We start from the raw sequence: 14,574 nt of genomic DNA, 5'->3' as shown, positions 1-14,574 counted from the left end.
GGTTCCCAAACTTATTTGGCCTACCGCCCCCTTTCCAGAAAAAATATTACTCCCTGAAATTTTTTAAATAGCAATTAAACAGAAATATATGTGTATTAATGCATATGGAAAATGCCATCACCGCCCCCCTGGATCACTGCAGCACCCACCAGGGGGCAGTAGCGCCCACTTTGGGAATCACTGCTATAAGTCAAGGGGCAACTTGAAGACGTGTACATGCACACATTCATTTTCCAAACATCTCTGCAATCATCATTGTAGAGAAGACCCATAACCCTATTTCCCTCCCACCGCTTAGGGGGTTCTTTGATTGTGCTTTTATGGCATGGCAAAAGGGAGTTGGACTGGATGGCCTCTGGGGTCTTCCACTGAAATACTATTAAGTGTATGTTGGTTAAAATTGATCTTCATTTAAAGTATTGTATTGTTCTTTCTTTTCTTTTTTGTACTGTAAATTGATATGTGCACTGTGCATAGAAATGTATTTATGTTTTTTCAATTAGCTCATACAAACACTCTCCATCCCTCTGCCACTGGCCCAGCCCGTCTGTCAGATTTCAAAACGCCATGCCTCAAAAAGGTTGTCCATGCCTGATAGATATACATAATATATATTATATATAATATAATATATAAAAGTTTATTGGGCTCCATGAGAAACTTTTGCTTCAAAAAGGGCTCCGCAAGTGAAAAGGTTTAAGAACCCCTGATATAGAGGTGTATCATTATAGATACAAATTAAATTCAGGCTATATATACAATAGGCCTCTACTTATTGTTTTCTGCACAGAAAATGCTGTTTTCTGCACCAAACTCACCACAAACCCTTATCCCAAATCATGAGGATTTTATGCTAAATGAATATTGAACTGTGAAGATTTGTGTCAGCCCACGATTATTATCAAAAGAGTTTCTTGTAACTTAGAAATATGTTTTCTAGTGCATTTTAATTATACAAATCATAACATTTGTATAACATGTTATAGGATAGCATATATAAGTATGAAATGCACGCAGCCATCCACATAGGATCAAATCCCTCTTTGATTTTTAAAATTAATTATTTTGACTAATATTGAGAGTTTTGGGAAAGTATTTTGAGAATATACATTTTGGGGGCTTTACTTTTTAATGGAAAAAATTGATGCCTTAGTTGTGAAGCTGCTTTACAAGCAATTCAACATCGTAATACCACTGAGCTAGATATTCAACACACCATTTACATGACAACTTTGTGGTAATACTCTGCCTACTAACTGCAAGTGAATTTCAAAGAGATGCAATACATTCAGAACTCCAGGCTGTAATTGCTTGTCTGCAGCTGATATTGAAAATCTAGGTGCAACTAAACTCAGCACATTGCTTGTTTTCCATTAGTGACTGCTTGCTTTGCAACATGCAATAAAATCAATTGTGAAATCTTGCATGGCTTGCATTTATATGCTAAAACGCCCATGTCAAATACTCCTTAACTTATCAGATGAGTGCCCATAGATGAAACAGTGGAATAATGTACAGAAAGTGAAAGTACAAATATATAAATGTACTAGCTGTGCCCAGCCACGCGTTGCTGTGGCGTTGTCTGGTGGTGTTGGTGAGAAATTGTTGAGGTAGTGGTGGTATTGAATGTCTGTTGTATGGTTGTCTTTATGTTTAGTATGCATTTGGTTGTTTGTTGTACTGTGAAAGTGGTGAGGATAGAGGACACTGTTTATGTTGGATTAGTGAGACTCTACTGTATATTTGTAATCTTATATTATCTGCCTAGAACTGCCCCTTCTACACAGCTGTATAAAATGCACACTGAAGTGAATTATCTGGCAGTGTGGACTCAAGATAATCCAGTTCAAAGCAGATAATATAAGATTCTAAATGGGTAATATAGCTGTGTGGAAGGGCCTGTATCTTATAGGCAGTGTGGAAGAGGCCTGAGGCCTAACTGTGCCTGTCCCCTGGACTGAGTAGGTTGCTAGGAGATCAAGTGGGTGGAGCTTAGCCCTCTAACTGGCAGCAATTGGATAAAAACAATTATTCCTTTCCCTCTAATTAGGACTTTATTTTTCTTTTCTTTTTTTTTTGTATCAACCTAGAGGCGTGGATGATGGGTTGTGTTGTCAAATTTTGAGGTTGGGTGGCCTGTAGTTTTGTCCGCTGCCCTGATGCCATCACTCTTTTCTATATATAGATATTAGCACTGAAGGTATCAGCACTTTATACTAGGCCTGTGAGCAGAATTTATTTCTTCTGTTTCCTCCATTTTATTCAGTACCTTCGGTACTTTGGGAGCACGTAACAGTAAGGGCCCTCTCGATATGAAAACCTGCCTGTTAGGAAAGCAAGCGGGAGCTGATCCTCCTCCCCTATTTGGCATCACAGTTGAATCTTTTTTATTTTCCTTTATTTTCCAGTTTCCTCCCATGCTGTCCCCGGTCAGGGCTTCTTCTGAGCATGCTGCTGAGATGGAGCCAGGATGGAGCCCTGCCAGAAGTAGCCCTGCGTCATATGATGGGCTCCATCCCGGCTCCATCTCGGCTCCATCTCTGCTGTACTCTAGGACAAGGGAAAGGCTCTGACTGATGAGGTCCATAGTCAAGAGCAGGCATGGGCAAACTTTAGCTCTCCAATTATTTTGGACTTCAACTCCCATAATTCTTAACAGCCAGTAAAGTAGTTGGGATTTCCGACCCAACAGAAGTTTGCCCATACCTGGTCTAAAGGTAGGGGTGGTCTGGTGATATGTTATTCAAATGATTCTAGTTTCCTTTCTAGAAGAGTTGACTGAAGTTAAAAAAGTTTAATTTTTAAATCCATTACTGTCCTTTTTTTGCTGAGCAAAAACAACTAGCCAACTGCTTTAACTAAAAAACAGTCTCATCCATTATCCTTGGCAGCGCTTGTGAAGCTGCAGGGAAATCACTGGTAATGCTTAGATACACACTCCAGTGATTCATTAAACATACAAATGGGACTTGTTTGACATTTACAGGCTATTTAGAAGTTACAATATTGGAATGTATTTCTTTGTAAGATTTCAGGATTCACTCAGAATGAAAATGACCATATGCATAATTTATACAACCAGCTTTTCTTTGCTGTTTAAATACTGTAGATCCATCCCAGTCTGGTTTCAGGCCGGATACGGGACTGGGACAGCATTGGTCGCCTTGGTGGATGATCTCTCATATGTAGAGAACTGTATAGGAGAGTGTGTCCCTTCTGGTTCTCTTAGACCTCCCAGCGGTTTTCGATACCATTGACCATGGTATCCTTCTGGACCGCCTTGCAGGAATGGGACTTGGAAGCACTATGTTACAGTGGTTCCATTCCTTCTTAGAGTGTCAGGTCCAGAAAGTGGTGCTGTGGGACTTCTGCTCTTGCTTCATGGCCTTTGTCCTGTGGGGTGCCACAGGGTTCAATGCTGTCCCCTATGTTGTTTAACATCTACATGAAACCATTGGGAGAGATCATTTGGAGTTTTGGAATTCGGTGCCATCTGTACACAGATGACACCCAACTCTACTACTAATTTAAACTAAATTCCAAAGATGTACAAATTGAAATTGAATCCAGACAAGACAGAGGTACTACTGATCAGTCATATGATCAGATCAGGTTATTGGGCTACAACCTGTACTAGATGGGGTCGTACTCCACCTGAAGGCACAAGTTTGCAGTCTGGGGGTCCTCCTGGACTCAGTGCTGACCCTGGAGGCCTAGGTGTCCATGGCAGCCAGGAAACGCAATTCACACAATTAAAGCTTGTGCGCCAGCTGCACCCATATCTTGAAAAACATGATCTAGCCACAGTAGTACATGCTTTAGTCACATCCAGATTTGATTACTGTAATGTGCTCTATGTGGGGCTATGCCAAAAGAAGTTTGGAAACTTCAACTGATACAAAAGTCAATAGCTAGACTGCTTACAGGGGCAGGATCTAGGGAAAGAACTATTCCACTTTTTAAGCAGCTACTCCGGCTCCTAGTTTGTTTCTGGGTGCAATTCAAAGTGCTGGCTTTAGGCTATAAAGCTCTAAACGGTCTGGGCCCAGCCTACTTGAGGGACTACATTTCTTCCTTCCAGCCCACACAAATCCTGAGATCATCAGAAGAGGCCCTTTTCTCGGTCCCACTGCCATCACAAGCACGGTTGGTGGGAACCAGAGAGAGATTCTTCTTGGTGGTGGCCCCATGGCTCTGGAACTCCCTTTCCAAAGACGTATGATTTGCCCCCTCTTTACTAGCCTTTTGTGCAGAATTTAAAACCTTCCTGTGGAATCAGGCCTTTACTGATAAGCCATGATAGACAATTGCCAGGCTGCTATTGGTAAGGCAAATCATTGAAGGCCATCTCGGACTTGGCAATGTTTGCACTGTCTAAAGAAGTGGAGCTTCTAGGATCTTTAGTATAATGTTTCATGGATAACCTCAGTGGCTTGAGGTCCAGAGAATTGTAATAGTACATATCGTATTTATTAAGCTTGTTATGTATGGTTTATGTAATGTGCTATTTGCTTATCTGTTTTATTTGGGGCGTGATGTGCTTTTTGTGTCATGTAATTTCTTTTGTTTTAACCATTGTTCGCTGCTTTGAATCCCACCTATGGGAGAAAAGCAGGATAAAAATAAATTAATAATAATAATACAAGTGGATTGATTCAATCAAAGAATCCATGGCCCTGAGTTTGCAAATTCTGAGCATGACAGTTGATGACCCCAGCTTTTGGACATTTTTTCATTCATAGAGCCATCATATGTTAAAGTAGGCTCAACAGCCAAATACAACTGGTGAGATATTTTTTTTCTTTTCTGATGAGGCAGCTATACTTTCCCAGTCATCAGTTCTGCATGTCATTAGTCTCCACACAAAGCAAAGTGTTGACAAAATATAATTTGTCTCCAAGTTTGATAAATTCTGTTACAATGCAAATACGTGCTTTAGGCTGTCACCCAAGCAGTAACCACAGATAATTTAACTTTAGAATTAAGAACTGGATTGTCCTCCATATAAATTTGCCAAGTCAGGCACTTTTAATGTTTACCATAAATGGATTTATCCCATTGTCCCTGATTCTTGGCAGTTTAGCTTCTCAGTGTATGGTACGTGCTGACAATACAGCTGCTTTGGCCTCCATAGGGGACCAATTAGAGCAGCCTCTAAATTATTCATCAAAACTCACATTTGAAGAAAGAAATTGATCTAATGCAACCTTCAGGCTGTATTCGTCAAAAGTCATAGTAAAAGGGAAATATGTAATGTTTATTCCATCTTTTTTCCTATCAGAATCTCATTTTACACACCCAGGACTATGTCCTGTTGCAAAAGATAATATATTGATATACAGGTTTCCTTATATGGAATTCTGAAATATGAAATACTTCAAAACCCAAAATTATCAGCATGGATGGCTGAGATAGTGACACATTTGCTTTCTAATAGTTCAATGTACACAGACTTAGTTTTATATGCACAAAAATATTTAAAATGTTGTATAAAAATAACTTCAGGCTATATGTATGTATAAGAAACATAAATGAATTTTGTGTTTACACTTGGGTTTCCTCCCCAAGATACCTCATTGTGTAATACAGTAGAGTCTCACTTATCCAAGCTAAACAGGCTGGCAGAAGCTTGGATAAGCGAATATCTTGGATAATAAGGAGGGATTAAAGAAAAGCCTATTAAACATCAAATTAGGTTATGATTTTACAAATTAGGCACCAAAACATCATGTTATACAACAAATTTGACAGAAAAAGCCATTCAATACACAGTAATGTTATGCTGTAATTACTGTATTTACGAATTTAGCACCCAAATATCACGATATATTGGAAACATAGACTACAAAAATGGCTTGGATAATCCAGAAACTTGGATAAGCGAGGCTTGGATAAGTGAGACTCTACTGTATATGCAAACAGGTACTCCAAAATCCAGCAACAACAAAAAAAGCCCCAAGCATTTCAGATAAGGAATACTCAATCTGTATATTAGAGCGATACACCTTGTGTCTTTCAAAATTGGAACTATTCAATAAAATGCATAAACCATATTTTGATGACTTATTGCAAAAGATAATCTAATATATAGATATATAGTACTGTGTTAGCTGGATATGCTTTGTATCATGCAAAAGTGGGTCTATTTAATAAAATGTATAGATAATAATAATAATAATAATAATAATAATAATAATAATAATAATAATAATAATAATAATTTTATTTTTGTACCCTGCCACCATCTCCCCAGAGGGACTCGGGGCGGCTCACAGATATAAAGCAAGCATACAGTGATATCAAATACAAATATCAAATACAAAAACACACAAATAAATTTAAAAGGCATAAAAAATCACAATCATTGTAAAACACATGAAAAATACAGCAATAAAAACATAAAATGAGCTGGGCAAAGTGCACTGAGTGAAACTTGTAAACAAGAAGGAAGTTAAGGTGCTACAAGGTAATGGGAAGAACCTTAAACTGGGGTGAACTCTAAGGCTATGTCAATGTAATGAAATATATTAAACCATAGGGTTATTTGCTTTCAGACTGGAAAGAGAGCAATGAAATATTCTAGCACATTTCAGCTCATCCAGCACATGACAATGAGCATATTTTGGAAACAACCAGAAATGAGAGGCACTCCTATTGAATAATAATGGGGAAAGATGCACACCTTACTCTTTTCTTGCTGGAGCTCTATCTGAATGTCTGTGAGTTTTGCCCTGAGGTCTTCATTAGCAGCTTGCAAGGCAGCTAAGGCATCCGGTCTTTCTCCTTTAGCTCGAAAGCTGGCACCCTTCTTTGACATTGTGAGACAACGTGACGAGAGGGGCAAAATCCCAAGCAGAGAGAACCTTGCGTTCTCCTCTATTCCTTGGTTCTCTTCCACGACATTTTCTCACTTTCCTGCATAAAGAGAAATAAACAGTATGGTGAATTTTAGTGCACTTGTATTTAGCTCTACAAGAATACAGCGTGGTAAAATTGAAAAGGTTTGTTGGGAAAAAGCAACCCTCTTTGAAGACGAATGCATCATGAGTTTACTTGGTTAGTGGTCTGAGACTGCAATTTCTTTGTTTTCTGCTGGATCAATGTAAACAAACCTAGTAGGCTCAGCAGGATTTAAAATGTCCGATCTTCAATGGAAGTACCTTTGTAGTTGTAAAAGGATTAAATGTTTGGGATGCATAATATTTGCAAGATTTGCTTGGGAAACGTTTTTTTGGGACAAATCTTTGCATAAACTAGTATCAATTAGCTCCTTGCAATTGTAAATAGTTTTTTTTTCAGAGTCTATATAATATACAAAATGTCTCCCAAATAGGGGTAGGTTTCATCTGACCCTATTGCTGTTGTTGGACTCCTCACAACCAGATATTTGCATAAGGAATGATAGGTAAAGGTAAAGATTTCCCCTGACATTAAATCCAGTTGTGTCCGACTCTAGGGGTTGGTGCTGATCTCTATTTCTAAGCCAAAGAGCCAGCGTTGTCCATAGACATTTCCAAGGTCATGTAGCTGACATGACCGCATGGAGCACTGTTACCTTCCTGCCAGAGTGGTACCTATTGATCTACTCACATTTGCATATTTTCCAACTGCTAGGTTGGCAGAAGCTGGGGCTAACAGTGAGTGCTCATTCCGCTCCCCATATTCGAACCTGTGACCTTTTGGTCAACAAGGTCAGCAGTTCAGCACTTTAACACACTGCGCCACCAGGCCCCCCTAAGGAATGACAGTGCTACAAAAAGAAATGGAGGACCATCCCTCATTCAAAATCACAATTTGGATTTGAATTCCCAATAATTTTCCAGTAATACTCCTTTGTGTCTGCGTGTGTGTGTGTGAAAGAGAGAGAAAGAGAACTAAAGTTTGTGCACACTGATCAATATCTCAGCCTATTCATTTATCCTCTGGTATAGCTCCAAGGAAGAGTTCGGAAATCTTTGTTTCCATTTTAGATTACCCTAATAATTGCCAAACAGTGTAATAGCCTGTTGTAATAGCCAAACAGTGCCAAGTTGTGGTTAATTTTAACTATGGCTAGTTGAAACAACACAACTTCAAGAATATTGACTCCTTTTGAGAAATAAAAGCTAAGATAAACTACAGTTTAGATTGGGACATATTGTGAAGCTATGATTAATTATTATTTGAACTATAAATGGATTCTACTTTGGATTTCATCCTGGGAGAAAAGTAGGGTACGAATAAAACAAATAAAACAAATAAACAAATAAAAAGATTACAATGTGCTCTCTACAACCACATTTAAGGTTCTTGAAAGAAGGAGCCATTTATTTGTACAGCCTGTCTGTTTCTAATATGAACACTTGATGTCACAAATGACCTATGCTACAATTGCACTGTATATAGGGAGAAACATTAAATGGTATGTTTTAATGGGAAGAGATTCTAAAGACTATCTGGAATATTGTATTCTTTATATGAGTCTTCCAAGTTTTAAGAGTCTTATGTCCTTTACAGGCACATTTAGCGATGACATGGGACAACAACTTCTTGGTGACTGCTTTCAACTGTAAAATTATTTGCATAGATGTACCTTACCCTGAACCTGTTTAGCTTATTTGAACAGGTAAATAACTTTTCATTTGGACAAGCATTTGCTAACTAGATAGCTACACAGAAAGGTCTTGAGTGGGGTGTGCATGCTACATTTGCATTTGTTCTTGTCATGTTTTTTAAATGACATTTCATAATTTTAAATTATTGTTGTTTTAATATTGACATTTATTTAATTATTTTAACTTTTTATTATACTTTCATTCACATATCTTGTTTCAGTTCATGTTGTGAGGAATTCAGGAAAAATGTGAGACAAAAACCAATCAATCAATAAGAAAGAATGTCTTATTTCCCAGCCTGATGTAGCAAGAAGGCCCTTTATAGTCTCTATACTCTTGTACAATTAGATGAATAGCAAAAACAAGTCAGCTTCTATGTATGTCAGTTCAAGATGCCCTAGATTCCTTTTGTATTTGAAAACATTGCTTATTATTTAACAGTCTGGGAAATGACTAGAGATTAAGTGCTGTATTGGCTTCAAAGTCTTATCCCTCCTACTTTAAAGAGCTTAGAATTCCCTGTTAATTATATTGCAGAATATTGTTGTAAATAAATAGGAAAGAAAATATGCATTCAGATGCAATTGTATAAAGCGCTCCCTTGAATTAGTCCTTATTAGAAAACATATACGAGGTCTTGTTTAATCATCTAAAAACATGTTTCTGGTTCAGAGATCATGTGTCTAAGTCTCTTTTAGAGCAAGATATTCAATGCGATCCAGATAATTTTACTCATAAAATATTCCACATCTTTTTATGAGGCCAGTAAGGTGTTTCTGATCTAACCTCTCGACTCTTAATCAAAATAACTGTCATTACCAATATCACATGGCAACATGTATTGTGGGTATTCTATGAGGTATTCTGCACACTACTATTACAGTCCATAAATAATATTTCCCCTTGGCATTTTCAGTTTTTAAAATCCCTAGTTTCTAAAGTTTAACAGTGGACCTTTCCTGAGATTTGATGATACTGAGTCAAGGTCTCACCAATTCATTATAAAGTTCCCTTGGATTTCTTCTCCATTCTCCATTCCCCAACCAAATGGGGAATGAGTTGGGGCATGCAGTTACGTAGCTGTGTAAATGTTTCAGGATAAACTCAAATTGCTATTTTCCCAATGCATACAATCAGATGTTTTCCCTCATCAATGGATATTTGTGTATACCCTCTGGAGTAGCACAATAAAATGTCTAATCACTTGGGCATGAAGTGAAAAATTCTTATGCTAGCATTATGATGCATTGTGTGATCTTATGCTATACTAGCAGCTGAATTGATGGCATGCTTGTCCGCATGCACATGCTTGATATCTCATCATTTGATTATAGGTTAGATTAATTGAAATCAAGACAGTATATGCCACTGATTTACACTGTTTAAATTAACAAGAAAAAATAATTCAACCACTAATTTAAACTAACTTTTATCCCCCTTTCCAAAGCACAAACTTTGGGTGCATATTAATTGGATATTCTAATAATGAAAACTGATTGGTGTGTGTCTGAAGACCACCTGTATAATGTCAAAAAAATAATCTCAATCTTCAGGTGCTGCAATGCTATGTAATTTTCAGCATAACATTTATATAGTACTAGCTGTGCCTGGCCACGCGTTGCTGTGGCGAAGTATGGTGGTATGGGAAATAAACTATTGAGGAATTGGTGGTAGTTAAGATAAAGGATAAAGGTTTTCTCCTGACATTAAGTCAATTATAAACGGGTTATATAGCTGTGTGGAAGGGCCTTGAGTCTACACTGCCATATAATCCAGTTAAAATCAGATAATCTGTATTTTATAGGCAGTGTGGAAGAGGCCTAAGTGAATCCTAACTCTGCCTGTCCCCTGGGCTGAGTGGGTTGCTAGGAGACCAAGTAGGCGGAGCTTAGCCTTCTAACTGGCAGCAATTGGATAAAAACAATGATTCCTCTCCCTCTAATTAGGACTTTATTTTTCTTTTCTTTTTGTTGTATGAACGTAGAGGCATGGATGAGGGATTGTGCTGCCAAGTTTAGTGTTTCTGGGATGTGTAGTTTTGTTGTTTTGTCCTAGGCCGAAATTTCATTACCCTTTTATATATATATAGAAGTTACATCAATATTATAATGCACAAAGAAACGGAAATGCATTGTCTTGATTAGACACTAGTCTTAGTGCTTTGTTCTATTTGTGGGACATACGGCTGGGTCAAAAGGTTTTGCCACCTGTGTTGTAAAAAAGTTATGAATGAACATATAACATCAGAAGTTACTACAGATCATAGCCAGACATATTGTCTACATAAAACTACCATTCAACATAGTCACCATCAATTTGTACAAATTTGCACAATCATTTAACCCAGACATCAAAACCATTTTGGAAAAATTCAGGGTTTTGTTTTGTGTCCCATGATTTTAAAACTGTTTTAACATCATTCAAGTCACTGAATCTGAAACCACGTAGGTTGCCTTTCAGAGGTTCAAAAAGTCAACCTACGTAGTTTCAGATTCAATTACTTGAATGATATTAAAACAGCTTTAAAATTATGGGTCATGAAGCAAAACCCTGAATTTTTCCAAAATAGTTTTGATGCCTGGGTTAAACGATTGCACAAATGTGTATAAATTGATGGTGATTATGCTGAATGGTAGTTTTGTGTAGAGCAGTGGTTCTCAATCTGGGGTCCCCAGATGTTTTTGGCTCCAAGAAATCCTAACAGCTGGTAAACTGGCTGGGATTTCTGGGAGTTGTAGGCCAAAAACATCTGGGGACCCCAGGTTGAGAACCACTTGTGTAGAGGATAGTTCAGGCTATGATCTGTAGCAACTTCTGCTGTTATATGTTCATTCATAACTTTTTTATGACACAGGAGGCAAAACTTCTTGACCCACCCTCGTATATATGAGGTTTTGGCTGCAGGCCCACCGCCTGGCATTTTTGGCCAGTCCACAAATGTAGGAAGAGAACATATGTGAAGGCAGCATCAGATCTAAAGTTGCCTCCATTCTTTCATCCAAGGTAATCATCTTTAATAATTTCAGCATAGAGATGCTAGTCAATTCTATTTTTCTTTTCCATCTACATGTCTCAAGGAGGTTATGCGACATTTAAAACCTGAATTTAGAAGTGTTTTGGGGATTGATAAGTATGAACAAGCTGGAGAAACAGATTTTTTTAAATAAACAAAGATTTTAAATAAAAAGATAAACTACTACTAGTTATCGAAGGCTTTCATGGCCGGGATCACAGGGTTGTTGTATGTCTTTGGAACATGGCCACACAGCCCGAAAGACATACAACAACCCTACTACTAGTTACTTGCTGCAATTACACAGAAGCTACTATATCAAAAGGTTTTCTTCTTTCTAAGCAAGCTCCTATTTGCCTTGCCTTTTCATTCGAACAAAACCCCTTGCTGTAGAAGCTATGAGAAAAACACCAATATGTGACCTGATTTATTTTTCATGATCACTAATTACTGTCCAGCTTTCAATAGTCTGAGTGCCCTTCAATTCATGACAACATAAGGATGCCAGGAAAGGCTGCTCAGATTGTTTGATTATATCCAGTCACATTCCATTAATAGGTCAAAAATGTAGCTTGCATCTGTGCCATTTAATTGCACACCCCAGCTTAAAGCTCTCATGTTCCTCCTCACAAGCAAGCAAACAAACACAAAAGAAAATCTACATTAACATCCACAGCACAGAGCAAAATATGAGTCTGTTTGACTTTCTTATATCTACAGCATACCTCGGTCAATAAAGCCTATGACAATAAATCTCCTTTTTACAAAGGCTTTTATATTCAACCAGCTCCTCACCTTATTCCTTTATGTCCTCTGTCTAGCTAGAAAGACAGCATGATTATTGAAGGAGGATGAAGAAGGACTGGAGAAACACAGACATCTAGTGTTAGGCTGCGCAGCATAAATGATGCATTAAATAAAGCTTGAGTTGGAAAAATGGGTTCTACTCTAGGTAATCCAGCTGTAGACATGTGTGCCTCCCTACAACAGGTAAGCTAAATGGCAGCTGCCTCTGAAATCCCTTTGGCTGCATCTGCATGGCCATATAATGCAATTTGAAACTGCATTATATGGTCAGTGTAAATCTATATAATGCAGTTCAGTTGCATTATATGGGTGTCACTGTATACACCAGTGTAACCTTTTTTTGACCAGGGACCACTTTGACCAGAGACCACTCGCCAACATTCGTACCAAAAGGGTTACAAGTCAGTTTTTGGTCAACTTTAGATTCGGTTTGGTTATTAGGGGTGCTGATTCAGAAAATTGCACTGGATAGACCACACAAGCTCTAATTTCTGATAAATATGCCATCCAGTAGTCACCATCTGCTTGCCCACAGAAAACCATATTTAGTAATCTAGAGCTGTTGTGGTCTATCCAATGCAATTTTCTGAATCAGTACCCCAAATAACCCCAGGGACAGGCCTAAAAACGAAGACACCAAGAAAATTTTTTTGGGTTGGGCTGTGCTATTATTTGTAGTAACAGTGAGGTCACTGACCATATTTTAGTTCTTGCAGACCACTGGTGGTCCGTGGACCACAGGTTGGGAACCACTGGTCTACACAGACCATATAATACAGTTTCAAACTCCATTATATGTCAATGTAGATCCAGTCTACCAAACATGTGTAAACAATAAAACAGATGGAAAAAAGGCAGCAGATAAGCCTGTGTCACCAGTTACATACTGGATATTAAAAAATATAGATGACCTATGTTTGGCCATCATAATGGAAATCAGAAGAAAAATCGAGGCTGTGAGAAGGGAAAGAAAACATCCCTGGATGCATTTTGCAAGAAGCCTTCAAGTGGTCTTCAGAACATTAAAAATGTTTCTGGTTACTTATGCAAGTCTTTTCTGACCAGAATACTTCATTTCAATCATATTGTGCATATTGTGAATTTTTAATAGTAGATTTGCTGAAACCCATTGAACAGCTGTCTTTTTATGGCACAGGAAGCAATCTATTCCATGTTATTCTGCCTCTAGTACCACATTTTCTTTGAAAGAAGTAATGCCCAGGAACAGACCTACTTCATTAACTGAGTATAGTGGTAGCCACTCCCAATCAGTGTTTGCATCCTTTTTATGGATCCTTTGGGGAATATCTGGCTGATTGACCTTTATAGGAAACATGATATGGGACTCAGGGTGCATCCACACTATAGAATCAATGCAGATTGACACAGCCTTAATTTCTATGGCTCAATGCTATGTAATCACAGGACTTGTAGTTCACTGAGACACCAGCATGTTTTGAGACAGAAGGCTAAAAGATCTTGAAAAATGTCTTCTCCCATGATTCCATAGCAATGAGCCACAATAGTTAAAGTGGTGTCAAACTGCATTAATTATATGGAGTAGATGCATTCTCAGTTTGATCAAGCAGGGCTCTTCTCATGTACTGAATATATAGCTGAAGGCATCTTTTGGATGATGTATTTACTTTAGTCTATATATTGCAAAATGCATTCCAAGGGCAACTAAGGAGACAAAATTATCCTTCACTTAATGCCTATCTCTGTTCCTGTAGCTGCCTGTTCCTGTTACATAGCTAATGGCACATAATGCTGCAGTACTTTCAACAATTAGACTATGCCCATATAGTACTTGTAATTTTAGCAAAAACAGTAGGCATGTTGCATGTTTTCCCGGCCATGAAAGCCTTCGACAACACAATAGGCATTGTTTATCCAAGGGGACAAAGAACATTTTAACATTTTACAATCTCCAGTTCTTATATATTTGTATCTCTGATATGAACATCTGGTTGTAGGGCTGTGATTTTCTCTTGTTTTCTTCTTGAAAGAAGCAATAAATAACTTCAGCATTTTTCTATTCATTGCAAAAAAGTTTTTGAACATGGTGTGGTTTTCCAGACTACTCACACTTAAGGATTTATTTTGTGTGTGGTATTTTTTGCACAGGAAATAGTATTTAATACAGTTAATAGCATTTCT

General features: G+C 37.9%; 1 protein-coding gene across 20 annotated transcripts in view; it reads right to left on the bottom strand.

The window, feature by feature from the left end:
- jakmip3 (Janus kinase and microtubule interacting protein 3) overlaps positions 1-14,574 on the bottom strand; it is a 166,807-nt gene that overhangs the window by 89,627 nt on the left and 62,606 nt on the right. For 19 of the 20 annotated variants that reach the window (XM_062976088.1, XM_062976094.1, XM_062976093.1 and 16 more), the window contains one exon: positions 6,683-6,915. In XM_062976088.1, the coding sequence (XP_062832158.1) occupies positions 6,683-6,817 (135 nt within the window). In that variant the 5' untranslated portion in view covers positions 6,818-6,915. Of the gene's footprint in view, positions 1-6,682; positions 6,916-14,574 lie in introns of those variants that run through there. The other variant, XM_008106712.2, reaches the window with a different exon arrangement.

Source organism: Anolis carolinensis, chromosome 3, assembly GCF_035594765.1.
Source record: "Anolis carolinensis isolate JA03-04 chromosome 3, rAnoCar3.1.pri, whole genome shotgun sequence".
Classification (NCBI taxonomy): domain Eukaryota; kingdom Metazoa; phylum Chordata; class Lepidosauria; order Squamata; family Dactyloidae; genus Anolis; species Anolis carolinensis.
This window is presented reverse-complemented; position numbering and strand designations above follow the sequence as displayed.